At 41.9% G+C, this 27,941-nt stretch overlaps 1 protein-coding gene across 2 annotated transcripts in view; it reads left to right on the top strand.

Annotated features, from left to right (window-relative positions):
* Window positions 1-26,838, top strand: part of EVA1A (eva-1 homolog A, regulator of programmed cell death) — a 115,889-nt gene extending 89,051 nt beyond the window's left edge. For both annotated transcript variants that reach the window (XM_072976776.2, XM_072976772.2), the window contains 3 exons: window positions 7,289-7,351; window positions 25,179-25,283; window positions 26,183-26,838. In XM_072976776.2, coding sequence (XP_072832877.2) covers window positions 7,289-7,351; window positions 25,179-25,283; window positions 26,183-26,261 — 247 coding nt within the window. In that variant the 3' untranslated portion in view covers window positions 26,262-26,838. The remainder of the gene's footprint in view (window positions 1-7,288; window positions 7,352-25,178; window positions 25,284-26,182) is intronic.
* Window positions 26,839-27,941: the final 1,103 nt, after the last annotated feature.

The raw sequence follows: 27,941 nt of genomic DNA, 5'->3' as shown, positions 1-27,941 counted from the left end.
GTTATTATTACTATTGTTTTGGGGAGCAATTTCTAATCTTTTCATCTCTACAATGGTGCCTTGCTTGACGACAATAATGTGTTCCGTTAAAATCGCTGTTAAGCGAAATCGTCGTCAAGCAAAATGAAAAAACCCATTGAAACGCATTGAAAACCGTTCAATGCGTTCCAATGGGCGAAATACCACATCGTGCAGCGAATATCCTCCATAGGGTGGCCATTTTCCAGTGCCTGTTAAGCGAAGAATCCATCCTAAAAACAGCAGGGAGCCATTTTGTACAGCGGGGAGCCATTTTGTGAGCCGCCAACCAGCTGTTTGGAAATCATGGTAATACGAAGAATCGGTTCCCGAAGTAGGGAACCGATCGTCGTGAAGTGAATTTTCCCCATGGGAACATCGTTTTGTGATCGCAATAGCGATTGCAAAAAATCCATCGTAAAGCAGATTCATAGTTTAACGAGGTAATAGTTAAGCAAGGCACCACTGTATTTGAAATTCCATTTATTTCAATTCCATTTTTCTGGCCTCAGCCCTCTCCTTTTGTCTGGTTTCTAGTTCCCTGAGCTGTAGCTCCTGAGCTTTCTCTTCAGCCCTGGCTTTTTCTCTAATTTCCATTTCCTTGAGCTATAGTTCCTGAGCTTTCTCTCTCTCCTTAATCTTTAATTCCTTCAATTAAATTTTTTATTGTAATTTCCATTTCTCAAAATCTTAAATCCTTTTGTCTCCCTGAGGAACCCTCAGCAATCTCCTCCTGTTTCATTGGAATTAAAGGGTCTCCATTTCCCTTCATTTCTTGAGGTAAACTCTCTGCCTCATGACTTACCTTTTGGCTACATTTGGGGGGCATGTTTACTTCTGAGATAATTAGTCTTGAATGTTTTTACTGATTTTACAAAGGACCTGTCTTTTTGCTTGAATTCCAGTAACTATTGTTGTTGCACTTCCCTCCAGCTCTTCTGGCTGTTCTCCAGCTAACAACTTTTTAGTTACTGTGTCTCTCTATGTCTGAGGTATTCTTGTTCTCAGACACCCAAAATAATTTTATTTTTCAAGCCTCTGTTTTGATTTTCCTATCCCCTCAGATCTGCTCTGACCTCTGGCTTCTGCTTTTATCCACCAGTGCTCCCTTCTCTCAGAGCCTTGGATTTTAAGCTAGCCCACTGGTCTTCCAAATCCTGAGGTAAATGAAGAGGAATTTTTCCTCCAAAGTCATTCCCTATCTTTAATCCCCCCAGATCTGGGATCAGAAGCCCCTCCTCTAAGCTTTTCCACAAAATCTCTAGCAGGTCACCGCTTCTTCACCACAGACCTCTAACTAAAAAGGTACCCATGACTCAATTTTTTTTCCATGGTGAATTGTATATTTGGGGGATGCTATTGAGATTGTTTAGAAATTCTTCTAGTTTTTCTTCACTGTGGCTCCAGATTGTGAAGGTGTCATCCACATATTGTAACCAGACTGTGGGTGTGAAGGGTGGAGAAGCCAGGGCCTGTTTTTCAAAAAGTTCCATGTAGAGGTTTGCTATAACCAGGCTGAGGGGGTCCCCCATGGCCACTTCAACTGCTTGTTCATAGAAATCATTATCACACTGAAAGTAGCTGGTCATTAGGCAGCATTGGAAAAGGGCTGTGATGTCTTCTGGAAAGATATCATTACACTTTTTTCCCCTTTGGGTCAGAAGACTAGTGTTAGTAAGACATGTGTTTTAACAAGAGTATTATAAATGCTAGGGCTTTCTTTCTTTGGATCCATCCAGACAAGCTGTTCTTCTGGATTAATGGGGGTTGTAACTATGATCCCTTTTCTACATTGAACCAGAATTACTCACTGCAAGATTCTATACTGTAGTCAATTTTCCTTCGATGTAATCCAGATTGAGTTTGTACATTGATAATGTCCCCTCTTTTCCTCTCTCTCCCTTCTCTATTCTCCATCCTGTCTTTACCTCTTGTTTGTTTCCCTCCCTTGATGTTGTGTAATTTGGGTTTTGGGGTTTTTTTCTGTGAAGAAGGCGTTGTTGCTTTCCGCCTAACATGGAGTAAAGTCTGCAGAATTTGAAGGAAAGCTTTGAGTTGTTACCTCTTTTTTTGGGGGGGGAGAATATGTTCTATTGGTTTTGCTAGGCATGAAGCAGAGGACAAGAGGCAGCTGTGCTGGGGAGACTCCCCATATTTAGAAAGTCAGAGGGAGTACTGCTCTGTGCTGAGGAGAACACTCCTATCACTGACATCACAGCTTAAGCCAGGGGAAGTTCTAATTGTATACACATCATGCAATTACTGTATACAGTGGTGCCTCGCTTAGCGAGTGCTTCGCTATGCGATGAATTCGCATAGCGAGGGGGTCCGGGCCATCGCTGGAGCATTCGCTCAGCGATGGCCCCTATGGCGATTTTTCGCTTTGCGATGATCGCTAAGCGATTCGCTTAGCGATCTTCGCAAAACGAAGCGGGGGAGAACAGCTGATCGGCGGTTCCAAAATGGCCGCCGGAAGGTCCGCGCCGCATTTTTGCGCCCTGCCCTCGCTTACCGAGGGCGCGAAAATGGCGGCGCTATGGGACAACATCGCTTAACGGTGAGTTTTCAAGCCATAGGAACGCATTGAACGAAGTTCAATGCGTTTCTATGGCTTTTTTAGTCCCGTTTAGCGATGTTTTCGCATAGCGAAGGTTAATCCGGAACGGATTAACCTCGCTATGCGAGGCACCACTGTATACTCGAGTATAAGCCTAGTTTTTCAGCACAATTTTTTTGCTGAAAAAGCACCTCCTCAGCTTATACTTGAATCAGTGTCAAAATTACATGGTGTTCTCTGGACTCTCCCACTCATCTATGTGCACCTGCACCCTCTGTGGGTGGTCCGATGACCTGGGTTAAGTACACTGCATTTCTGCTTCCTGGACACTCCCATCCTCCTCCTTCTGCATATTCTATGTACCCAACTTCCTCCTCCCACCTTCCTCCTCCATCCTCTATCTCCCTCCACCTTGTTACGCAGCAGTAGAGCAGTAGATAAGTGCAGCATCCAGTATGAATCCTTCCTCCACAGAGAGTGAAGTGTGTCTCACAGCTCAGAAGGACAGCATCTTCAAAAACATTTAACCTACTGATTCCTCAATTGATGTAATTTAATTGGTATCTGGTTTTATTTTTGAAATTTACCAGTAACTGCTGCATTTTCCACCCTCAGCTTATACTCGAGTCAATAAGTTTTCCCATTTTTTTGTGGTAAAATTGGGTGCCTCGGCTTATATTCGAGTCAGCCTATACTTGAGTATATACAGTAGAACTCCCCCTGAATCAGCTGTGATCTTGTTCAGGACAAAGGAACAGATGAGGGCAGAATAGAACTGGAAGGACAGGGACTAAAATAAAAATAAAGTTCCCAAATGAGAGAAAATAATCTTGAAATAGAAGCAAGGGGAAAGAACTGATTTGAGACTTCAGTAATGTCATGTGGCTCTGTTAAACTAATTCTAATCAATGGGAAACAGAAATTCTTCTTAAATGTGAGCAACTAAGACATGTGGATAGACTCTTTATTTCTTTTACTCGTTGCTTTTAAATGTTTAGAATTTAGAGCCATTTTTGTATTTTTTTAAAAATATATTTCAAAATGCATTTAAAAACAACACATTGGTGACACATTCGTAATGAGTAATGGCTGATGAATTATGGGGCAGTTTTTTTAATTGTACTGTCAACTGTTCATAAAACTGAAACATTATAATGCTCAGCAAAAAAATCTACCATCATCAGATATCAGCTGTCATATAACAAACCTTTGCTTTAATTGATGTGACAACATCAGTAGATAACAAATCTTTGCTTTAATTGATGTGACAATATTTCAAATATTTAAACAGTGCTATTTTTACTCTCTTCAGGTTTTTCCCCCTCTATACCCTATGTATCTTGTTTCTTCTGTCTTCTTTCATGGACCTTGTGCTCCAACCCCTGATCATTTTTTTTGGCTTCCCTTGAACCTGCTCCATTGGACCTGTTCCTCCTTCAAAAACAACTGGATATAGTACTTCCAATAATAAGTGTGTAATAAAAGGAAACCATGACTTCTTGCAACCTGTATTCTTGGGGGCAAATTTACTCAAGCCAGAAGAATGACTTCTTTCTTTTTACAATGGCTGACTTTCACTTTCACAAGTGTGGTAGTGCAGCCCCTCTGGGTTTTCCACTGTGAGAGGCCATGCGCGTGTACTGTTATTGTTCAGTGACATGGCTGATTCCCCACAAATCCTTGATAGCTCCGTCATAGGCAGTTTCAATACCATTACCTGGATGCTGAAAATAAACAAAATAAAAACAACAAAGAGTTATGTATTAACTCAGACTATATTAAATTTATTATGGTGTGAACTCTCACATGCTACAATTTGTGGAGAAATAAGTTTCTTAAGTCTTTAAGTTAGCATAGGACTCTCGCTTTTGCTGCAACAGACTAACATGGCAATGCCATTAGAAGTTCTTCATGTGAGGAAATTGACAGAGGGAAAGTTTTGCATCCTCTCCCCTCATCTGAGTCACCACAGAAAGCATTGGACTCTTGGCAAAACTTTGGATGTTAGGTCGGACATAGTGGTTGCTGGGGAAAGGAGAATGTGCAGTACTTTCCTTCCATGAATTTCCTTATCTTTGGATCCAAGCATATGATTTTTGCAGAAAGCACACTCACACAGTTAGCACTGTACCATTTCAAAACTGTGATTGTGGGCTTTTCCAAGCAGGATAAAATTTTCACTCCTCGTTCTCCTAGCTGCTCATAAAGAAACACAGGGATTAGAGAGATTCACATTCAGATTGCATTTTGAAAGCTACATCTCTGAAAATCATTTTTCTTCATTTTTTAAATATTTTGAAAATATGATGGAAATCCACTTCACTGCGGCAGCTTCCCTTCTGAAGTTATTCTTTTAAGATATTCTTGTTTGTGTGCAAACTGAAAGTTTCTGACTGGGAGGCTTTCACCATAGAAATAAATTTTGGTTGGGAGCACCATAAGCACTCAATTCTCCTGCAACAGGAGAACATGAGAATAAAAATAAAATGTGCCTTCTGGCTTTGCTTTGGGGAGATAGGAAAACATAAAAACTGTGCAAACTACATCAGGGATGAAACTGTAGAAATGTAGAAAAATACCAGTGGCATCACTGCAGACTCAGGTGTGCTGGAAATAATTAATTTAAACTAATTTTAAGTTTCCTATTTCTCTGTTTCTGCTTCTGAGGCTCCCTAGAGATAATTTTTGCCATCAGAAAGACTTTGAGAGCTTGGGGAGGGGGCAGGAGGGGAATTTTTAAGACTTAAGAATGCTTTTGGTTACTATTAAAAGCTCCCTCACCCATCCTGAGGCTCCTAAGTGCTTCCTTAGGGGGATAGGAAGCTTTAAATCGATTTCCAGCTCCCTGATCTGCTTCAAACTGGCGGAACTGCACCAACAGGATTTTGCCCACTGGATCAAATTCTTTTAGTACAGATTTCCAATTTAACTGTACTGTTGTTTGTAATTAGTGGACAGAGCTGCTTCCAGAAATGGCATTCCATTTGTGACACAGGGTGACCACCCATATGCATGTCCGGAGCAAAGTACAGACTTCCACAAAATGGGATCAACAAGGCCTCTTGTGAATTTTGGGAGGCAAGTTATATTCTTTTCTTTTCTTTTCATGAAATTATAGAATCATAGAAAATGAAGTTAGCAGAGGTTTATAAGGTCATTGAGTCCAATCCCCTACTTAATGCAGAAATCCAAATCGAACTATTGTGAGGGTTCTGCTTTTACCTCAGATAAAATTCCATGTCCTTTCCCTGGCTCAACTTTTCCATAGAAGGCTCTTCAGTAACTTTCAAACATTCAATGTTCATTTCTGGCATGTCCAAAAAACTATTAGTATCAACTTTGACATTTAGCAGCTCTTCCCTGACAAATAGGGTCTGGAACAGGTTCATTTCTTGAACTACCAAATAGTTCTCATAAGATCCACAAAAGGTTATAGGGTCAGTATTCATCATAGTTAGCCCTGATGTTATGATGCTGTAATCAACTGCGGATCCATCTCAGAGTTGTTCTATTTAGCCCACACCTAGTTAGCGTGCTAATCAGAATGCCAGAGGGCACTTTGTCAAAAGCTTTGTTGTAGTCAAGATACATTATGTCTACATCACGCCCACTATCTGCCAGGGAGATTAACCTATCCAAAAAATGAGATCAGATTAGTATGGGAGTATTTATTTGGTCTTGACAAATCCATGTTGGCTTCTGGTTAATACTGCATTGTTTTCAAAGTGCTTGCAGAGTGACTGCTTTAGAATCCCAGAATTTTCCCTGGGATTGATGTCACACTGACTGGTCTGCAGTTCCCAGGTTCTTCCTTTTTGCTCTTTTTGAAAACAGAGATAAGCTTAATTCTCCTCTAGTCATCTGGCATTTACCCATCCTCTATGTTTTCAAGAAAATAATAGACAGCCATTCTGAGAGTTTGTCAGCCCGTTCCTTAAATATTCTTACAGGAGTAGGTGATACCTTTAATTGACCACAAAGAATATTATACCAAACAAATAAACAAACAACAAAAACCTCAAAAAACAAATACTGAGCTTTCAATAATCAATCATCTTCTCAAGGCTGTGGAAGTGAAAGGAAAGTCCGATGCTGCAAAGAAAAATGCTGCATAGGAACCTGGAATGTCAGATCTATGAACCTTGGGAAGCTGGATGTGGTCAAACAGGAGATGGCAAGAATACACATTGACATCCTGGGCGTCAGTGAACTAAAATGGACGGGAATGGGCGAATTCAAGTAAGACAATTATCTACTATTGTGGGCAAGAATCCTGTAGAAGAAATAGAGTAGCCCTCATAGTTAACAAAAGAGTGGGAAAGGATGTACTGGGATACAATCTCAAAAATAATAGAATGATTTCAATATGAATCCAAGGCAGACCTTTCAACATCACAACAATCCAAGTTTATGCACCAACCACCAATGCTGAAGAGGCTGAAATGGACCAATTCTATGAAGACAACACCTTCTAGAACTGACACCAAAGAAAGATGTTCTTCTCATTATAGGGGATTGGAATGCTAAAGTAGGGAGTCAAGAGATAAAAGGAACAACAGGTAAGTTTGGCCTTGGTGTTCAAAACGAAGCAGGTACACTGTTTGACTCAACATTAGTGTGCAAAAGTAACAGGATTCTGTTAAGTATAATCAAACCACGAAGTGATTTGATTTCATGATGATAATGGCTTTTTGGCTTTCTTCTTCTTCTTAGTGGTATGTGTAAAAAGAAGTTCGATACATTTATTCCTCTCCAACACTTGCCAGGAATTCCATGGTATGTATCTAGTATTTTATTTAATATTTGCTTTGTTGTTAAGTTGCTGTTATTTGTTTCCAGAACCTACCTATTGTATTACTAGCCTCAATAGGCTTGACACTGTCCTGCAAAAAATTAAAATGTGAACATGATAATAAAAATGCAAAAGCATGCACAGTCATTTTGTAACTGATTGCAGACTTGGAAGATGACTGAAGTTACAGTGAAGAATAGAAGCAGGATTTCACACCACTTTTATTTTACTTAAAACAGGGGTCCCCAATCCCTGGTCCGTGGCCTGGTGCCAGTCTGTGGGCTTCCCAGGACTGGGCCACAGAGCGGATCTCCACCCACCTGCATGCACGCACGTTGGGTGTATTGCACTCCTGGTGGTGCGTGTCACGCTCATGGGGAGGCGTGTCACGCTCATGGGGGCGTGTTGTGTTTGCACGCATGTGCAACACACTCCCCCGCACGTGGAGCCATCCCCCAACCGGTCTGTGGTTCCAAAAAGGTTGAGGACCGCTGACTTAAAATTAAATGTAGGGGTGAAAAGTATTATTCGCAGAGTAATCTTTAAAATTAAAAGGATTAAATGTATTCATGGAGACATCTTACTCCAAGGAGGTGAATCCGTCTGAATCATCTATAGCTGTATTTATAAATATATTATAAATATTTTAAAAATGGCTGGAATCCTGTTGTCGAAATTTATCCTTGTAAAGCTGATGGAGTTTTCCGCTGCATCGTTTAGTCAGAAATGGAAAATTCATTTCTGAAGGTTCCAAGGCTCCCATAGACTCTCTTTTGCGAAGGGGAAGCCATTAGTGGGGAGTTGTGGAATGGTTGGGGGTCTTTAATTTCCAAACTTTGATGGCAACAGGATTATTTTACTGATGGCGTTGGTTTTTTGAACTTAAAGACTCCCCCCCCATCCTGTTCCACCAACAGTGAAAGGAATTAGAGATGGTCATGAACCACCAGTTCAGTGGTTTGTGCCAGCTCATCCTTTGGCGAACAGGTATCCAGGGCTTCCCAGCCCCTGTTTCCTCCGGCGTGGGCCCCACCTAGGTAGCAGCTAGAGAAGGCAGGGAAGCTGGGGTGCTGCCTCCGAGTAGGCTCCCGCCGGAGGCAGCGGGGCTGGGAACCACTAAACACCTGTTTGTCCAAGTTTGTGCCCATTTCTAGAAGGGGTCCCAAGGGAGCCTTTGAGCCTTTTGGGGAAGGGACCCAAATTTTTTAATTTAAAAAAAAAGAGTTGCAGCTGATGACATTATCAGCCTTATGCAGCCAAATGTGCATAACAGGATTTCAACCAATGAACTGAAGACAGATTTTTGGTGGCTACAGTAGCATTTCAGTAATTACCAATGAAGTAGTCATATTAGTCTATCACAGCATGTTGGGGAAAGAAAAGAAAAAAATTAAAATTAAAATATAGAAGCACTTTAAACTATTTCATTTTACTGTGAGCTTTCATGGATCAAGGTCCACTTCCTATAATTAAATATCTAATATTTTCAGTCACTTTGAATTTAAACTTATCTTCCATTTTTCCTATTTCCTCTCTAGAATAACTGTATACTATCATTTCAGATTTTTTCCAATTTGATTCCACTTAATCCCCCAAACTCTTTTAGGTGTGTTGGGATTCTATCTATAGCTCCTCTTGGATTATCTACCATTAACAAAGTATCCTCTGCAAATAAGCTTATTTTAGTTTTCTACTAAAATCCAATCCCTTTTATTGCAGTGTTCGATCATCTCCCCAATGTTATTTAACATCTATATAAGGCTGTTGGGGGGTATCATCTGATGATCTGGAATTTATGTCACCAATATCCTGATGACACCCAGCCCTACATCACTTTTTTCCATCTTCAGTGGATGCTGTTGCATCCCTTGGGTGTGCCTGGAGGCTGTTCTGCAATGGATGCAGTCAAATGGACTAAGGTTGAACCCGGACAAGACAGAGGTCCTGCAGGTGGGTGGCCCCAATGTCAGTGGTTTGGGCAACTCCCTCTCTTTTTTGGGGGTGACTCTCACCACAAAGAATTTGGTTCGCAGTCTGGGGGTTGCAATTCTATTTACATCCAGCAGAGGGAGTCCTTCTCTCAACTACACTGATTCCCTTTATCATCCAGTGAAACCAAATATTATTCAGAGATCAGTCATTCCTTTCCTTCCGCTTCGCCTTCCTTATCTTTAGATCTCCGTACAGCTAAAATGTTTTCTTTTTAACAATCTAATATCTACAGAGCTCTCTCTCTGTCCTTTGAGTATTTCAATTCTTTTAACCAATCTTTCCACAACTTTTTGATTTTGTTTTAACAACTCTGTGCATCTTACTGTGGGAGGGAGGGCTCCATTATAACTGATTTTTTCTTTATAGCTCTTTAATTGCTACAAACAGTGTTCACAAGAATGCCCCGCTCTCTCCCTTTAGAATGATGTATTACTTTATTAGGGCTGTTAATCTTTCAGCCTGTTTCTACACTTCAGCAACTGAGCATTTGTTCATCAGCTGGCTAAAGATTTATGGTTACAGCCAGATTTTTTAAAAAAATCTCATTCCTTTAGTAAAGTCCCCAGAGGTATTTGCTCTTTGGTACTCAAGAGAGAGATTTCTTTTTCTTATCTGGGTGCTACTTTTATTCTATATTTTAACGGAGGCTTCAGAGAGAAAAGAATTACTGTTTATCCATCATTTCTGTCAGACACCACCCCACAAATAAAAGTTTATCTGACAGATGGTTGTCCACTTTTCTCTTGACTACTTCCAATGCTAGAGCACTCACCAGCTCCTGAGGTAATTGCTTCCATTGTCATATTCCTCTAACAGGACATTGAGCAGGAAGTTGGACTCTGTGGCCTCATGCACCCCCTCCAACTTCATTCTATGATTTTTCTTGATATTCAACCGAAATCTGGCTTCCTGTAAAGGTAAAGGTAAAGGTTCCCCTTGACAATTTTTGTCCAGTCGAGTTCGACTCTAGGGGGCGATGCTCATCCCCGTTTCCAAGCCATAGAGCCAGCGTTTGTCCCAAGACAATCTTCCGTGGTCACATGGCCAGTGCGACAGACACGGAACGCTGTTACCTTCCCACCGAAGTGGTCCCTATTTATCTACTCACATTTGCATGCTTTTGAACCGCTAGGTTGGCGGGAGCTGGGACAAGTGACGGGAGTTCACTCCATCGCGTGGATTCGATCTTACGACTGCTTGGTCTTCTGACCCTGCAGCACAGGCTTCTGCGGTTTAGCCCGCAGCGCCACCACATCCCCTGGCTTCCTGTAACTTGAGGCTATTGCTACATGTTCCCCACTCTGGAAAGATCAAGAACAGATCCTCCTACCCCTCTGTATGACTACCTTTCAAGTATTTGAAAAATGCAACCAGATCTCCCCTCAGTCTTCGTTTCTCAAGGCTAAACATGCCCAGTCTTTCAGTCTTTCCTCATAGGATATGTATTTCAGCCCCCTGATCATCCTTGTTGCTCTCCTCTGAACTGCAGAAGAGATGTCTGCAGTTTCCAGGTTTCTCTCTCTCTTTTTTCAGATAGGGACAACGCTACCCTCTTCCAATCATCTGGCACTTCATCCATCCTCTATGATTTCAAGAAAATAAAAAAAAAATAACAGTGGTTCTGAAAGTTCTTCAACTAGTTCCTTGAATACTTTTGAGTGGAGTTCATTGGGCCCTGGAGATCTGAACTTGTTGAAAATAATAAGGTATTCCTTGATGATTTGTTTATCAGTCTCAAGCCACAGTCTTCTCCTCTCTATTTGTATTTACCATTTGCCTGGAGGGTCATAGGCTATCTTCCAGGAAAAGACTGAGGAAAAGTCAGAATTGAGCACTTCTGCCTCTTTTTTTTGTCATCTGTCATCATTTTTCTACCTCCATCGATGTGCTGAGTCACTGTTTCTTTTCTCTGTCTTTTGCTGCACATGTACCTGAAGAATCCCTTTTTTGTTGTTCTTGCTAACCTCAGCTCATTCTCAGTTTTTGCCTTTCTAATGCCATCCCTGCAATCGTTGACTATTTATCTATAGCCTGTCCTTCCTTCCACTTCTTATATGTGTCCTTTTTTATTTTCAGGTCCTCTCTGAGCTTTTTGTGAAGTCAAAATGGTATTTTTTGTTGTCTTTTCAACTTTTTAAAAACTCTGTGGAGTTTCTTTCTGTTGCTGGCCTTCCTGGCCACAGCTCTCCTACCCCCTTACCCCTCATCTCCGCTTTGCGGTTCTGTATAAGAACATAGCTCACAGCTTCCTGCACAGCAAGGGATGGAGTTTGTTTGCCTGTCTGAAAGCATTCTTGGATTAGCCGACAGCACCAGCCACTCCACTGATATGCTCAATAGGATTGTGTGGTTGGGGATCCCAAGTGAGGGTATCCCGTGAAAGTTGGCTGGAATCACTTGAAGATTAAAATGTTTGCCTGGCTTCTGTGAAGACCGTAGCAGGCTGCAACGTGATAAAATAGCTGGCCTGGAAAAATTCAAACGAGGAAGTTCAGCAGCAGATACTTTTTTAAAAACTTTTTTTTCTTGGGAGCTTTGTGTCTTTATAAATTTTGGAGCATAGAACAGAGAGAGATTGCTTCATTTTACATCTTAATGTTAGTTTCCCTTGATCTTGGCAACAGACTGGAAAATAGTGTGGCTTTAACTCCCTCATGTGGCGGTTAAGCCTCTCTCAGATTAAGGGTATGGTAGCTATAAGAAAATACCCACAAAAAAAATGAGGCTGATCTGAAAACAAGATCAGAAAAAGCATCTTTGTTAAACTGTTTTGATTAACTTGAATTTATAGCACATTTCTCTTTTTTACATTAACATTTTAACATTTACTTTAGAAAAAATAATTTGTACATCTCTGAGTATTTAATACAAAGCTGAGTGCAAAATGATCAAACTTCAGAACCTCTCTCTCAAACCAGAATATTTCTAAATTCACATATATTGGCTGAAATCAATAGTCACAACTAGAGAAGGCCCATTGAATCAGTGGACCTTATGGAAGAGTTGACTCACCAAATCCCCACTGATTCAAGGGGTCTACTCTAGTTGCCACTTACGACTGAATTTCAGCCATTGTCATACATGTCACTGGGCTCATAGTATATACAAAGCAACTGAGTCCTTAAGGAGAGCTGCTTTGCAGATCATTTTTATTGGTGGCCCTGACAGATTTCTCCTGCAGCCCAGCTGTTATGCATCTCATGGCTTACTCTGAAACAAAGTCTGTCTGCTACTTTGCATATTGACTGGAGACAGTGCACATTTCCCAGAGAATTTATAAAGTGTAGTCAAGAAACTTTAAATTCTCCAACCTGTCAGAGAACATGTAAATTAACCAGGAAATGTGCAGATTCCCAGTGGGGTGTGGGGAAAGTGCACATTGTCTGTTCAGTTTACATGATCCTTGACTTAGATATTTAAAGCAGAGGTAAAGATGAATTCTAAAATTAATTTGGGGTAATACATTTATTAGGTCAGGCAAAAGGCACAAACATGGATGTAAGAGTTCGAGATCTCTAGATCTCTTTGTTGGGCAAGGCAGGGGAGGGAATCAGGGAATGGTTGAACCTGAGGTTATGTGGTTTGCATCTTGTTTTGCAATCTACTGAAGAGGAATGAATGTGCTGTAGCTTGTTAAATGAGACTCATCAGGAGATACAAGCATATTAGGTGTTGACTGGAGTAGTCCCCTAGGTTCGCGATTGATTATGATGATGTGCCATCAAATGAATTCTAAGTTACAGAGACCCTTTCCTCGGTTTCCTAGGCATAAAATATTCAGAGTGGTTTACCATTCCCTACCTTTGAGGGTGCTCTGGAATTATGCAGCTTGCTCAAGGCTATATAGGCTGTCTCTTTTCCTGGGAGGCACAGTCAGTCCCAACCTGTAGCTACACAGAGCTATCAAGCCAGTTAGGGCCAGGAAAGGCCAAGTAATCTGATTCTGAAAACACAAAACTCAATTGTAAATTGAGAAATCTCTCTTGGCAAAACCTAGTTAAAAACATCTAGATATCTCATTTCGCCTTATCACAATACTGCTCTTAGAATGCCTTTATTTAAATATATGCTGATGTGGGAAAATTATGTTCATTTGCCTTTAAAAGCCAAAAGGGCATTTTGCTGGATTAATAAAATTTCTCAGTAAACTTCTCTGTTTCCCCCCCCCCCCCACCTTCCCACATGCGCAGTGTGCCTTTCCGCATCAAGGAAAAACAGCAAGAACTTGAACGAGAAAAGATGGATGTAAAGAATATGGAGATGTGGAAGCCTGCACCAAGTTTGCAGCATTCTTTGTTTGCAACTGGGATGTCCAGAAGATTAACTTATCAGTAATTTAAGGGAAACCCATTCTTTATAATTCTTTAAAATTCATTGTGACCTGAATGATCTGATGTTCCTTAGTGAGAAAATGCATTTTACACATGCCTTCTTTCAAAGCTTTCTGAGTTAATATCATACAGGACGGAATGTGGGAAGGTGGCATTGGTATCTGCTAACATGGATTGGAGAGGACACAATAAAGGAAAGGTTTGAGTGTATAGCCCATTTTTTCTGACATTTCTGTGCCACTACACAGATGGCAACTTAACAAGATGAAGTCTTAATGCCAAAAGGCTGATGGTTTTCATAAGCCTAGTTGAAATGTGGTAGAATGAGACTGGAATGTAAGGACTAAAGGGAGTGATTCATTCAAAAGAAACTGACCAAATAGGAAAGGAAGAATGGAAAACACATGCTTTTAAAGGAATCTATGAATATATCTCTCCTTCCATTTGAATATGGAAGCAATGCAGTGCCCTCAATGGACTCAGCACCCCAACCCCACCATGCCCATTGCCAGACAGTAGGTGAAGTGCTTGTGCTTTAAACCTGTTGACAGAAGTTTACCAACACACTGATACTCTGGCTGCCTTCCCCAGTGAATTTGCTTTGAAAAACGATTGATAGGATCATACACACATGCCATATTGCAAAGGAATAAATCAGAATGTAACCAGGGGCTAACTGGGGGAAATAAAGGCAGGAGGAGAAGGGGACGGCAGAGAATGAGATGGTTGGACAGTGTCATCTGAGATAACAACATGAATTTGACCCAACTCTGGGAGGCAGTGGAAGACAAAAGGGCTTGGTGTGCTCTGGTCCATGGGGTCACGAAGAGTCGGACACAACTGAACGACTAAACAAGAACAACAACTAATGGTTCTGGCACTCTGATTTTCTATGATAAAATGGAAGGTCTGGCATAGTTGCTTTCCTGAACATTCTATCTTCAAGAAGGGGGGGAGGGAAAGAGAAAAGGCAATTAGCTGTCCTAAACAGGGATGGAAAAGGATTGCACTTGGATCATGTTTTGAGAAGGCTTTTCCAAAATCCACGGATGGAAAGAATTTGAGATTAAGAAGAAGAAGAAGAATGAGAGAAATTGAATGGACAAATGTGCCATCGAAGCGGATAGTTTGGGTGGCAGTTCTTAAAATCATGAATTTGGATCCTTGTGTATTCAAATATGTGTGTTGAGCTGAACTGAGATGGGCCCTCTTCTTGTCACAGCCTCCTTAATGTTAAGCACAGCCAGTCACAATGAGATGCTCTTCATGCTCCATGCCGGTGGCTGAGCATTTCGTTCAGTTTGTTTTTGGTGGGGACGTAATTCATGAATTTCTTCACAAATGTGATTAAAAGAACTTGAGCATTAAAAAAATTATAGTGGGAGATAGAAAGAACAGATTCATCCATCCATAATCCTATGTCTGATTCTGTTCTATAAGGATGAACTAGATGAGATGAGTGGCCCTCATAGTCAACAAAAGAGTGGGAAAAGCTGTAATGGGATACAATCTCAAAAATGATAGAATGATGTCAATACAAATCCAAGGCAGACCTTTCATCACAATAATCCACGTTTATGCACCAACCAGCATTGCTGAGGAGACTGAAATTGAACAATTTTATGAAGATTTACCACACCTTCTAGAACTGACACCAAAGAAAGATGTTCTTCTCATTCTAGGGGACTAGAATGCTAAAGTAGGGAGCCAAGAGATAAAAGGAACAACAGGGAAGTTTGGCCTTGGAGTTCAGAACGAAGCAGGACAAAGGCTAATAGAGTTTTGTCAAGAGAATAAGCTGGTGATCACAAACACTCTTTTCCAACAACACAAGAGGCGACTCTATACATGGAAATCACCAGATGGGCAATATCGAAATCAGATTGATTATATTCTCTGCAGCCAAAGATGGAGAAGCTCTATACAGTCAGCAAAAACAAGCTGACTGCGGCTCTGATCATCAGCTTCTCATAGCAAAATTCAAGCTTAGACTGAAGAGAGTAGGAAAAACCACTGGGCCACTCAGGTATAACCTAAACCAAATCCCTTATGAATACACAGTGGAAGTAAAGAACAGATTTAAGGAACTAGATTTGGTGGACAGAGTGCCTGAAGAACTTTGGACAGAGGCTCGTAACATTGTCCAGGAGGCAGCAACAAAAACCATCCCAAAGAAAAGGAAATGCAAGAAAGCAAAATGGCTGTCCAACGAGGCCTTAGAAATAGCAGAGAGGAGAAGGGAAGCAAAATGCAAGGGAGATAGGGAAAGTTACAGAAAATTGAATGCAGACTTCCAAAGAATAGCAAGGAGAGACAAGAGGGCCTTCTTAAATGAACAATGCAAAGAAATAGAGGAAAATAACAGAAAAGGAAAAACCAGAGATCTGTTCAGGAAAATTGGAGATATTAGAGGAACATTTTGCGCAAAGATGGACATGATAAAGGACAAAAATGGGAGGGACCTAACAGAAGCAGAAGACATCAAGAAGAGGTGGCAAGAATATACAGAGGAATTATATCAGAAAGATTTGGATATCCCGGACAACCCAGACAATGTAGTTGCTGACCTCGAGCCAGACATCCTGGAGAGTGAAGTCAAGCGGGCCTTAGAAAGCCTGGCTAACAACAAGGCCAGTGGAGGTGATGGCATTCCAGTTGAACTATTTAAAATCTTGAAAGATGATGCTGTTAAGGTGCTACATTCAATATGCCAGCAAGTTTGGAAAACTCAACAGTGGCCAGAGGATTGGAAAAGATCAGTCTACATCCCAATCCCAAAGAAAGGCAGTGCCAAAGAATGCTCCAACTACCGTACAATTGCACTCATTTCACATGCTAGCAAGGTTATGCTCAAAATCCTCCAAGGTAGGCTTCAGCAGTATGTGGACCGAGAACTCCCAGAAGTACAAGCTGGATTTCGAAGGGGCAAAGGAACTAGAGACCAAATTGCTAACCTGCGCTGGATTATGGAGAAAGCCAGAGAGTTCCAGAAAAACATCTACTTCTGCTTCATTGACTATGCAAAAGCCTTTGACTGTGTGGACCACAACAAACTATGACAAGTTCTTAAAGAAATGGGGGTGCCTGACCACCTTATCTATTTCCTGAGAAATCCATATGTGAGACAGGAAGCAACAGTTAGAACTGGATATGAAACAACTGATTGATTCAAAATTGGGAAAGGAGTACGACAAGGCTGTATATTGTCCCCCGGCTTATTTAACTTATATGCAGAAAGTGAGGAGGAATTAAAGAACCTTGTAATGAGGGTGAAAGAGGAGAGTGCAAAAAACAGTCTGAAACTGAACATCAAAAAAACTAAGATCATGGCCACTGGTTCCATCACCTCCTGGGAAATAGAAGGCGAAGATATGGACGCAGTGTCAGATTTTATCTTCCTGGGCTCCATGGTCACTGCAGATGGAGACAGCAGCCACGGAATTAAAAGACGCCTGCTTCTTGGGAGGAAAGCGATGACAAATCTTGACAGCATCTTAAAAAGCAGAGACATCACCTTGCCAACCAAAGTCCGAATAGTCAAAGCTATGGTTTTTCCTCTTGTGATGTATGGAGGTGAGAGCTGGACCATAAAGAAAGCAGACCGCCAAAGAATTGATGCCTTTGAATTGTGGTGCTGGAGGAGGCTCTTGAGAATCCCCTGGACTGCAAGGAGAACAAACCTATCAATTCTAAAGGAAATCAACTCTGAGTGTTCACTGGAAGGACAGATCCTGAAGTGTCTGCGAAGCAACCAACATGAATTTGACACAACTCCGGGAGGCAGTGGAAGATAGGAGGGCCTGGCATGCTCTGGTCCATGGGGTCACGAAGAGTCGGACAAGACTAAATGACTAAACAAAACGACGAGATGAGATCAGGTGAAAATGTTGACCACTTCAACTTGGAATTCCTTGAAATGAGGAAGGGAAAGTTGCAGAGAGTCAATTGTGCATCCTGAAAAGGTTTTAAATAAACGCTACATGTAATCCCAGGATTAGAGAAACATTCAAGGAGAAGGGAGGCCAAGATGTGTGACTTAGAAGTATAATTTTTTGGGTAGAGTGGGCGGCATATAAGTTAAATAAATAAATAAATAAATAAATAAATAAATAAATAAATAAATAAATAAATAAATATTGAATGTACTAATCCCATAAAAAACCATGGAATGTTTGGAATATAGGTGCCATCCATTCCACCTAATAAGGTTTTTCCTTCCCAAAACCATGTACTGTATAAATGTCAAATAAAATGGGCAAATATGTGATAGAATTATAGCACAGAAATATGAAGCAGGAAAAAGGCATGAAAATGTGCCAAAAAATTTGCAGCACACAGAAATAATTCTCAGATGTACACAATTTTTTAAAAAAAACTATGTATTTGTGAAGGCTTTCATGGCCGGCATCTAATGGTTGTTGTGGGTTTTTCGGGCTCTTTGGCCATGTTCTGAAGGCCAAACGTTTCGCCATTCTCTGTGGCCGGCATCTTCAGAGGACAGCACTCTGTGCTCTGGTGTAGTTTGCTTGGGAGTGGAGTATATATGGCTGTGAGATAGGCTTTTGTCCTTTTCTGGAGATGGGTGATTAGTGTGTCTTGTTGTGGGTGTATTGTTGTGATAAGGAGCAGAGATTATCTGTCACTGTGATTGATGGGTGTCATTAGCTGGTCTTTTCTTTGTAGTGATCCCCAGTCCTTGTGGCTGGGTAGAGTTCGTTGACCTTTTGCATGCTGTATTTTTAAGAGCTGGGAGCCAAGTTTTGTTGAGTTTCAAACTTTCCTCTTTTTGTTGAAGTTCTGCTGGTGCTTGTGGATTTCAATGGCTTCCCTGTGCAGTCTGACATAGTGATTGCTGGTGTTATCCAGTATTTGAAATAGAGTTTCATGTCCAGCTTTTTTTAGGGCATGTTCAGCTACTGCAGATTTTTCTGGTTGTTTTAGTCTGCAGTGTCTCTCATGTTCTTTGATTCTGGTGTGGATACTTCATTTTGTGGTTCCAATATATACCTGGCCACAACTGCAAGGTACTCCTTGCAGTGGTGAGGGGGTCCCTTCTGTCCTTTGCGGACCATAACATTTGTTGTATTTTTGTGGTGGGCTTGAATACTATTTGTAGGTTGTGTTTTTTCAAAAGTTTCCCTATGCGGTCCGTGACCCCTTTGATGTATGGCAGAGATACTTTATTTGTGGGTGGTTTTTTTCTTCTTCAGTTTGGTTTTGTTTTCTTGGTTTGATGGCTCTTGTGATTTCATTTTTGGAGTAGCCATTTGCCTGGAGGGCCCAATTCAGATGGTTGCGTTCGGTGCTGAGAAACTGAGCTTCACAGTTCCATTTTGCACGGTCTACCAGTGTTTTGATTATGCCTCTTTTTTTGCTGTGGGTGGTGGTTGGAGTTTTTGTGTAGTACCTGTCTGTGTGGGTGGGTTTTCTGTAGACCTTGTGTCCCAGTTGGAGGTCAGTTTGCGTATGACCATTACATCTAAGAACGGGAGTTGGCCCTCTATTTCTTTTTCCATGGTGAATTGTATATTTGGGTGGATGCTGTTGAGATGGTTCAGAAATTCTTCCAATTTTTCTTCACTGTGGCTCCAAATTGCAAAGGTGTCATCCACATATCCAGACTGTAGGTGTGAGGGATGCCGAAGCCAGGGCAAGTTTTTCGAAATGCTCCATGTAGAGGTTTGCTATAACTGGGCTGAGGGGGCTCCCCATGGCCACTCCATCTGTCTGTTCATAGAATTCATTGTTCCACTGGAAAATTTGGAAGAATTTCTCATGGAGCTTGGGTTTTCACATTCAATTTGTTTTTGGATTATGGATTTTTTTATCTGGCCATTCCCAGAGGGTTAGATTGGGGAATTACACCTCCTCAGCTCTCATTCTTAACACCACAAGGATATGTGTTGAACCTTTACTTTACTCGTTGTATACATATGATTGCACATCCATACAATATTATTACTTAATTTGCAGATAATACAACAGTGGTAGGACTTATTTCTGAAGGGGATGAGTTAGCCTATCGGGGTGAGGTGAATTGATTGCTCTCTTGGTGCGAAGATAACAGCTTGGCCCTTAACATCAAGAAGATCAAGGAGATTATAGTAGACTATAGAATAAAAAAATCCAGATATTCAGCCCTTGGTTATAAGTGGAGAGCAAGTGGAACGGGTAACCAGTTTTAAATTTCTGGGTGTTATTATCAAGAAGGACTTGCCCTGGGGCGCTCAGCATAGATTATATTACCTGAGACTTCTCAGGAGACAACAACGAAATGGAAAACTGCTGGTGACCTTCTACTGCTGTATCATAGAGAGTATTTTAACCTATTGCTCTGGTATATGGTTTGCCAATGGTACAATGGCAGATAGGAAAACGCTCCAGAGGATTATTACAATGGCTGCCCTCTTCCCTCTTCGGAATATCTCTATAATTCCCGATGTCTTAAGAAAGCCCAAAACATTCTCAAAGATCCATCCCACCTGGGCCATTCCCTCTTTCAATTGTTACCATCTGGTAGGAGGTATAGGATAATTAAAACAAAGACAAATAGGTTGAAAAACAGTTTCTATCCCAGAGCTGCAGCTATATTGAATTCCACTGTATAGTGTGATATTAATATGTTGTGCGATGGGAAATTGAATGTGAAGGATGTGGATGTGAACGAGAGGGATGTGTTTCATGTGTAATGTGCTATGTTTTTATGTTGTTTTTGTGTGTTTTATTATTATGTGTACTGGCGATGGAATTTAATTTTGTTGTATGGAAATACAATGACAATAAAGTAAATTCAATTCAATTCAACATGTTGGTGGCATTGAATGCAGCAGGCTTTGAGAGCATCATGTGCATGGTGCACAAATTACACCTGGTAGTGTGCAACGCCATTGGCCTGGGCAGCCGTGTCAAGCCTGAGTGGGACGCCAGCGCCCAGGAGATGCAGGCACTCCTGAAGCAATGTCACCAACTGGTGGGCCATTTCTCCTGCAGCCTGAAAGCTGCCTGCTGGCTGCGCAAGAAACAGGCGGGGCAAGAGACATGCATTCTCCTGATGGACCTGCCAAACAAGTGGAACTCCATCTACACCATGATGTCCCACCTGGTGGAGCAGAAGGCCATTTTGGAGGACATCATGTCCTCCATGCCCATTCTGCATGGGGGAAAAGAGGTGGGCATCAGTGCCATGGATTGGCTGGCCCTCTCCCAGATGGTGGGGGTGCTCAAGGACTTCCAAGAGACTACTGATATCTTGTGTGGCTATATGGCCAGGCAGAGGCAGGTTATCTCCCTGATTCATGCCCTTCATCAGCCCCTAGAGTCTGCTGTGGTGCCAGGATCCTCCCTCCTTCAACGTACCTGGGCCTTGGTGAAGAGGCTGCAGGCAGGTGTGTGGAAATGACTCCATCCTGTCTGCAAGGACAGAGATTACCACATGGCCTGCCTGTGTGATCCTGGAATCAGGGGTGGCTTGGCAGCATGCCCGTCAGAGCTTGAGGAGTGGAAAACGGATCTTTCTGCTGAGGTCCACGGGGGGAATTGGGCGCATGATGCTTGTGTGGGGAGCCAAGGATTCCAGGGCACAAGACAGAGGAGGGGGAGGATGATTGGCAAGAGCCACAAGCAGGGACTTGCTGGTGAGGGCCCCAGTCTCCATTACTGGAGCTCTGTGGTGACTTGGGCAGTTGCCACAGAGGACAGACAAGTGGCAGAGGAGGACCCAGCAGAGATGATAGTGCCAGAGTATCTTGCTGAGCTCTCCCAGCTCCCCCCCATCAGCTTCACTCTATTTCTGGACCAGGAAAGTGATCCTATGGCCAGAGCTGTCTAACGTGGCCACGGACCTCCTTTCCACTCCTCCACCAGCATCCAGATTGAGTGGATGTTCTCCCATCTGACCATGCCACTTGCGTTTGGATACCGTAAGTGTGGAGAGATGGTCATTCATCAAGGTGAACCTTTCCTTGTTGGGATTCCCCTTGTTGAACCAAAGAGGAAGGGTCCCAATGACTCGCTGCTACCACACTGCCTGCCTGCCTGCCTGAGGCCTCACTGGTTCACTGTACCATCTGCCTCCTGCTTGCCTGCCTGCCTGCCCACCCGCCTGCATGCCTGCCTGCCTGCCTTCTCCAGGCCAAAACATGCTCTCAATGTCTGTTTCTGGCTTTTTCAGGCCAAAATGTGAATTCAAGCCTCCAAATCGTCCTTCTTGGGCCAAAACCTGCACTCAATGCCCATTTCTGGCCTTTTCAGGCCAAAATGTGAACGCAAGCCTTCAAATGGCCTTCTCGGACCAACACCTGCATGCAAGTGTCCAAATCCTAAAGTCAAACCCTCTGTCCCACATCCATGTGGCAGAATTCTGCAACTATGCCACCAATGTAAAAAAGAACCCTGCCTGCCCCAATGTCCCTCCCCATGCTATCCCAGAAGAATCACATTGGTACTTGAGGTGCCCGAATCCCGCCTTAGTGCCTGGGGACATGCCCTACTCTATGTGGAAGCCCAGCAACTCAGTTCCAAACATCTCAGTGCCTATCCTGCCAAAATGCAAAACACCCCTGATCCTGCTGAGGGCATACCCTGCCAAAATGCCCAATGCCTCAGTGCCTGCTGGGGGCAAAAAAAAACTACCTCAATGCCTTCTGCCTCTGTGCCTGGTGGCAAACTTTGCCAGCTGGCGCTGTCTCTTTCCTGGGGGGAACCACTTTGTGGGTGAATAACTTGGATGTCCAAAATCCAATCTTCACAAAACCTGGAGGACCTTTAGAAGAAAGACATGAGAAGCGTCTCTGTGATTTTGGTGTCTCTAGGTGCCGGAAGCATTTTAAAGTGAAGATGAATTGATGAATTGGTTTTTCGATTCATCCAGAAAATATTCATAAATTTGTAGTTATTGATTCAGCGACCTTGACAAATTAGAAATTGCAACAAATCGCCATTTATTTTATTTGTCCCATTTCTATTTGTTTCTTATGCCCCTCAGCCAGCAGATCCTGAACATAAGGTTGTTCCTTTTATTTACTTGTTGAATGCCCAGCGCTCATATTACAGACACTATAAAATGATTTGTGCATAATGGTTATTACACTGATGTTTGCCATCCATAGTTTTTTTTTTGTCCTGGATTTGGACTTTTTAAATGAAAGCCTAAAGATAAATATAACAAATACAATTAGTTCAGAAATAGATGGATTTCCATAATTGAACTTATAGCTTTAATGGAGTCATACAACACTGAATACATATGATATTCCTTGGAGAGAAAGAGCAACTGCTGGCATTGCTGCAGCTGAATAGAGATTAATTTAATTGGCCTATTTGCTGAAGCATCGCCCCAAGCCATCCATCAGCTCTCCTTCTAAGTAGCTTGGCCATCTGGTGTTTGTGCATCCTTTCTGCAACACATTCAGTGTATTCTCAAGATTGCTTTTCCAAAAGCTCTCTTTTTCAAAGCTGCCTCATTTACATTCCTGACTGCTTTAGAGATCAGTGCTAGGATTCTGGTGCTTCAGAAAAGCCTTGGTTGGTTCTTGGAGCTGCCAGGTAGAGACTGGTGATCTTAAGGCTACCAGTTCTTGAAAGACAAAGGAAATCTGCCATTAGAGCACAGACTGAGACAAAAAAAATGCTCAGATGTGTGAAAACCTAGAAAAATGGAGCAAGAAACAGGGTAAAAGATTTTTAGAAGTGGGGCTGGAATTACAATACAGAAAGGTAAGGAAGAGATAGCTGTGTTAGTCTGTGCAGGCATATTGAGCAAAATCCAACAAAACAAAACAAAACAAGCAAACAAAGAAACAAAGAAGACAAAAACATCTCACTACTTCCTCTATGGCAGCCGCTGTACAAACCTCTCCTGACCTGTCCATTGAACCATTCATGCCAGGTTTTAGTGAGGGAGCCAGAGAACCAGTGGAATTTGTGGGGCAGAAAGGAGTGAAAGGAAAGCCAGGTCAGCCCAGCACCTGCCACAGGTGCTAGTGTCTATGTGTTCCAAAGAGTAATACCTCTAATGATAGAGAAGAATATCAGTCTACTCCTGTGTTTCCCTAATCATGGGTGTATGTCAACCAGGACATATAATATTCCTTGCCCCCTGGAGGGCATGGAGGAGACTACAAACAACATTTCCCCCTCTCTCAGGAATGGAAGAAACATTTTCAAAGTAATGGTTATGATATATTGCTTTAAATTCCTGGACCCAAGATTGTCAACAACGTTAATAGTACTACCAGATTACTAAAATATCATAGAATCATAGAATAGAGAAGTTGGAAGGGGCCTATAAGGTCATCAAGTCGAAACCCCTGCTCAATGCAGGAATATAAATCAAAGAAGATCTGCCAGATGGCTGTCTAAATTTCTCTTGAATGCCTCCAATGTTGGAGCAGTTGCCATCTCTCAAGGTAATTGATTCCATCGCCGTACTACTCTAACAATCAGGAGGTTTTTCCTGATATTCAACCAAAATGTGGCTTCCTGTAACTTGAGCCCATTGTTGTGTATGCTGGAATGATGAAGAACAGATCCTGCCACTCCTCTGTATTTCCTTTCAACTATTTGATAAGTTCTATCATATCACCCCTCAGCCTTCTTTTCTCATGGCTAAACACGCCCATTTATTTTCAATATTTCCTCATAAAGGCTTGGTTTCCAGCCCACTGATGATCCTTGTCAGCCTCTTCTGAACTTGTTCCAATTTGTCAGCATCATTCTTGAAATGCAGTGTCCAGAACTTGACATAGTACTCAAGGTGAGGCCTAACCAGTGCTGAATAGAGGGGAACTAATACCTCACAGGATTTGTAGACTATACTTCTGTTAAAGCAGCTTTAAAATAGCAGTTGCCTTTTTTTGTAGCCAAATCACACTGATGGCTCATATTCAACTTGTGATCTACAATGACTCCAAGATCCTTCTTGCTTGTAGTATTGCTGAGCCAGGTAAAGGTAAAGGTTCCCCTTGACAATTTTTGTCCAGTCATGTTTGACTCTAAGGGGCAGTGCTCATCCCCATTACCAAGCCATAGAGCCAGCGTTTGTCTGAAGACAATCTTTCATGGTCACATGGCCAGTGCGACTTAGACACGGAACACTGTTACCTTCCCACTGTGGTGGTCCCTATTTATCTAATCACATTTGCATGCTTTCGAACCGCTAGGTTGGCGGGAACTGGGACAAGTGACGGGCGCTCACTCCGTCGCATGGATTCGATGTTACAGCTGAAGATCTACAGACCTTACAGCACAGAGGCTTCTGCGGTTTAACCCACAGCGTCCCCCATCTTATAAAGGTGTGTTTGGTTTCTTTTTCCAAGGTGCAGTAATTTGCACTTATCCCTGTTAAATTTCATCCTGTTGTTTTCAGCCCAGCCTATCCAGATCATATCAGATCAGTTTGAATTTTGTTTCTTTCAGGGTATTAATTATTGCACCCAATTTTTTTGTCATCTGAAAATCTGATTAATATTCCCTTCACCCCCTGATCCAGGTCATTAATAAAAATGTCGAAGAGCACAGGGCCTAGGACTGAGCCCTGGGGTACCACACTTATTACTTCCACCCAGTATGAAAAGGAGCCATTGATCATCATCCTGTGAGTACAATTCTGTTGTCTACTGTATATCCATCTGACAGTTGTTCCATCCAGCCCAAAACAGGGTTACTTTCCCCCAGACTTCCCTTTGCTGCTATTTCTTCTGCCCATAAAATCTCTATTGGTTAGAATCAAGTCAGGGATAGCTAATCCTCTAGTTTCTTCCTCAACTTTCTGTAGGAGAAAATTATCCGCAAGTTAGCTAGAAGTTGCCGCCATTGTTCTGGAATTAGAAGCATCAACCTCCAGTGTATCAACAGCCACTCTCACACACTGGTTCCACACATTTCAGATCTGGTGGAGAGGGCAGGGACAGAAATGGGCAAGATTCCTAAGGGGCAGATGCCACTCTTACGTATGTTTACTGCAAGCTCTGTCAACAGATGGGTTAAGATGAGGTTCATGCTCAGCATATTATGAGCTCTGTTTATAACTGAGGTTTGCCATCTATATTATATTTTGTGGTGATTTATAAAAGAAGCTGACAGCTTCAGAGTGCTGAATGGATTCATGGTTTCATTTGATTAATTGGCTTGACCTTTTTGTTCATTTTCTAAATGATAAAAAAATATTTAGGAAATGACTAATGGATCCTAAATCTTCAAAACCAGGACACCATCAGATGTTAGGAATTATACTGAAAAGTGAAATTCAGAAGATAGCCATTTAAATGAAATCAATTCTACTTTGGCCCAATGCTGTGTGTGCCTTTGTTGAACACAGGAATGCCACGGTTTTATCGAGATGTCATGTAATGCTATATAAACAGCACACTTTGCTTTTTTCATCAGCCAGAATAGTGCAAATGCACTAATGTCATGGTATATATATATGAAATATATATAAAATAAACAAATAATACTTGAATTGGCTTTGTTCACTTGGGTATTCCTTCACAGGGTACTGCTTGTAACAGAGCCTGGCCAGGATGAAAACAGGCAAGCCACAATCATCACAGCATTTCTGGCGTGGGAGTGAGAGTGACGCACCCAAGCTCCAGCCTGCATCTTTCTCACAGCAGCTTCCTGGGAGGCCTCCAGATGTACAGTTTTTCCCAGGCAAGAGCTGGCCCTCAGAAGGAGAGAAAAGAGCTAAGTCTCAAACAGCTGGAATCCGGAGGGCAAGCTGTTGGTCTACTATTTGAATTGTCTTGATAGAGACATATTAGAGGGGCTTAACACATACTACCGGGTTAGAGGGAGGATGAGATTCCACCCTAGAATTCCACCAGTAAGAAATCCTACCTACACCCCCCCCCCGGTCCATCTGCCAGCCTGTTGGCACATACCTTGCTTTCCTAATCCAGGCTTCATCAACACACTTCCAATTTATGGTGACTCTAATAAGGGTTTCAAGACAGTTGAGATGTTCCAAGAGTGGTTTCCAATTCCCTTCCCAATGATTTCCTAATTTCTCTGAATAATATAGGCTATTCAGAACATCTATTCCTATATTGTACATTAAAGATGTTTTTATGAGAAATGTGGCTTCTAATTGGCCCAAGCCTGAAGTGGATTTTCTGAAGTGATAACAATCTCCAGATAGGTTACATTTCCCATGTTTGGAATGTAACTACAAACATGAACTTTGACTTCTTTTTAACCACTTCACTGGAAATTTTCATCTGGAGGAGAGGACAGAATGACATTGGTGCTGTTTTATACAGGTGCTAAGCATCCAGAGAGATTAGCTCTTTAGATTCCTTTACTTCAAAGAAATCAGACAATAGGAATCTAAACGAAATGAATCTATGTGCTTTAGATTCCCAGTGAATGGCTTTCATGGAATTTGAATTACTAGATCATTCTGAAACACACACATACAGAACAAGAGAGGGAAGTAGGTCTAGAATCTGTTAGCACACTTATGAATAAACAAAAGATCTGGGAATAAGAAACATGAAATGTTACTGGAAGCCTCAGTGTTTCTTTATGGATGTCTGGGAGCTGGCCAAACAGGCAGAAGTCAGTGGGTGCCCAGAACAAAAGAAGAAGTCACACCTTTAACTTACCTCCTGTTACAGAACACCTCAAAGAAAGAACTGAGAGGACATACTAAAGCAGCCCCAAAAGGAATCTGTATATTCCAGGTCCAAGCTATCTCTCTGCTAAGTATTGGGTAGACAAGTGTAGCCTTTGTTGTTTTCTGGCTTGATTCTCTTAAAGTGCCTGATACTCTCTTGGTATTTTGATATAAGTATTTTTTTGCAATCTTAATAAAATACAAAAAATCATTTCAAGCAACTATCTGAGTTTTTGATTGAGAGAGTTATGTACTAAAACTAGATCTTGCTTTGACCAAGCTACAGTGATTGTGTGTGTTTGTGAGTGGGTGTGCTGGCAGCTCTCTGATGTTCAAGGCTGATGCATGTTCTAAGTGCCTTACTTTGTGGATGCTTCAAACTCCCTAGAAACACTAAATCAAATAAATTGGAGTTTGGGGGTAGCATGGTTTCTGTCAGATTCCATAGTCTTCTCTCAAGGATAGCACGACAGAGGGACTATAGAAAGGGATCCTGTGTAGCTTCTATCACACCCTTTGAAAATCGTTTGGTACTTTACAGAAAGCCAGAGATGTTGCCAGAGTTCACAGTCCCCAGCTTGGATGATAATGCTCACCACAAGTACAAGAAGCAAAACACTACATTGCACCACATTC

Source organism: Pogona vitticeps, chromosome 1, assembly GCF_051106095.1.
Source record: "Pogona vitticeps strain Pit_001003342236 chromosome 1, PviZW2.1, whole genome shotgun sequence".
Taxonomy (NCBI): domain Eukaryota; kingdom Metazoa; phylum Chordata; class Lepidosauria; order Squamata; family Agamidae; genus Pogona; species Pogona vitticeps.
Note: the sequence above shows the minus strand (reverse complement) of the source record. Positions and strands in the feature narration are given on the sequence as shown.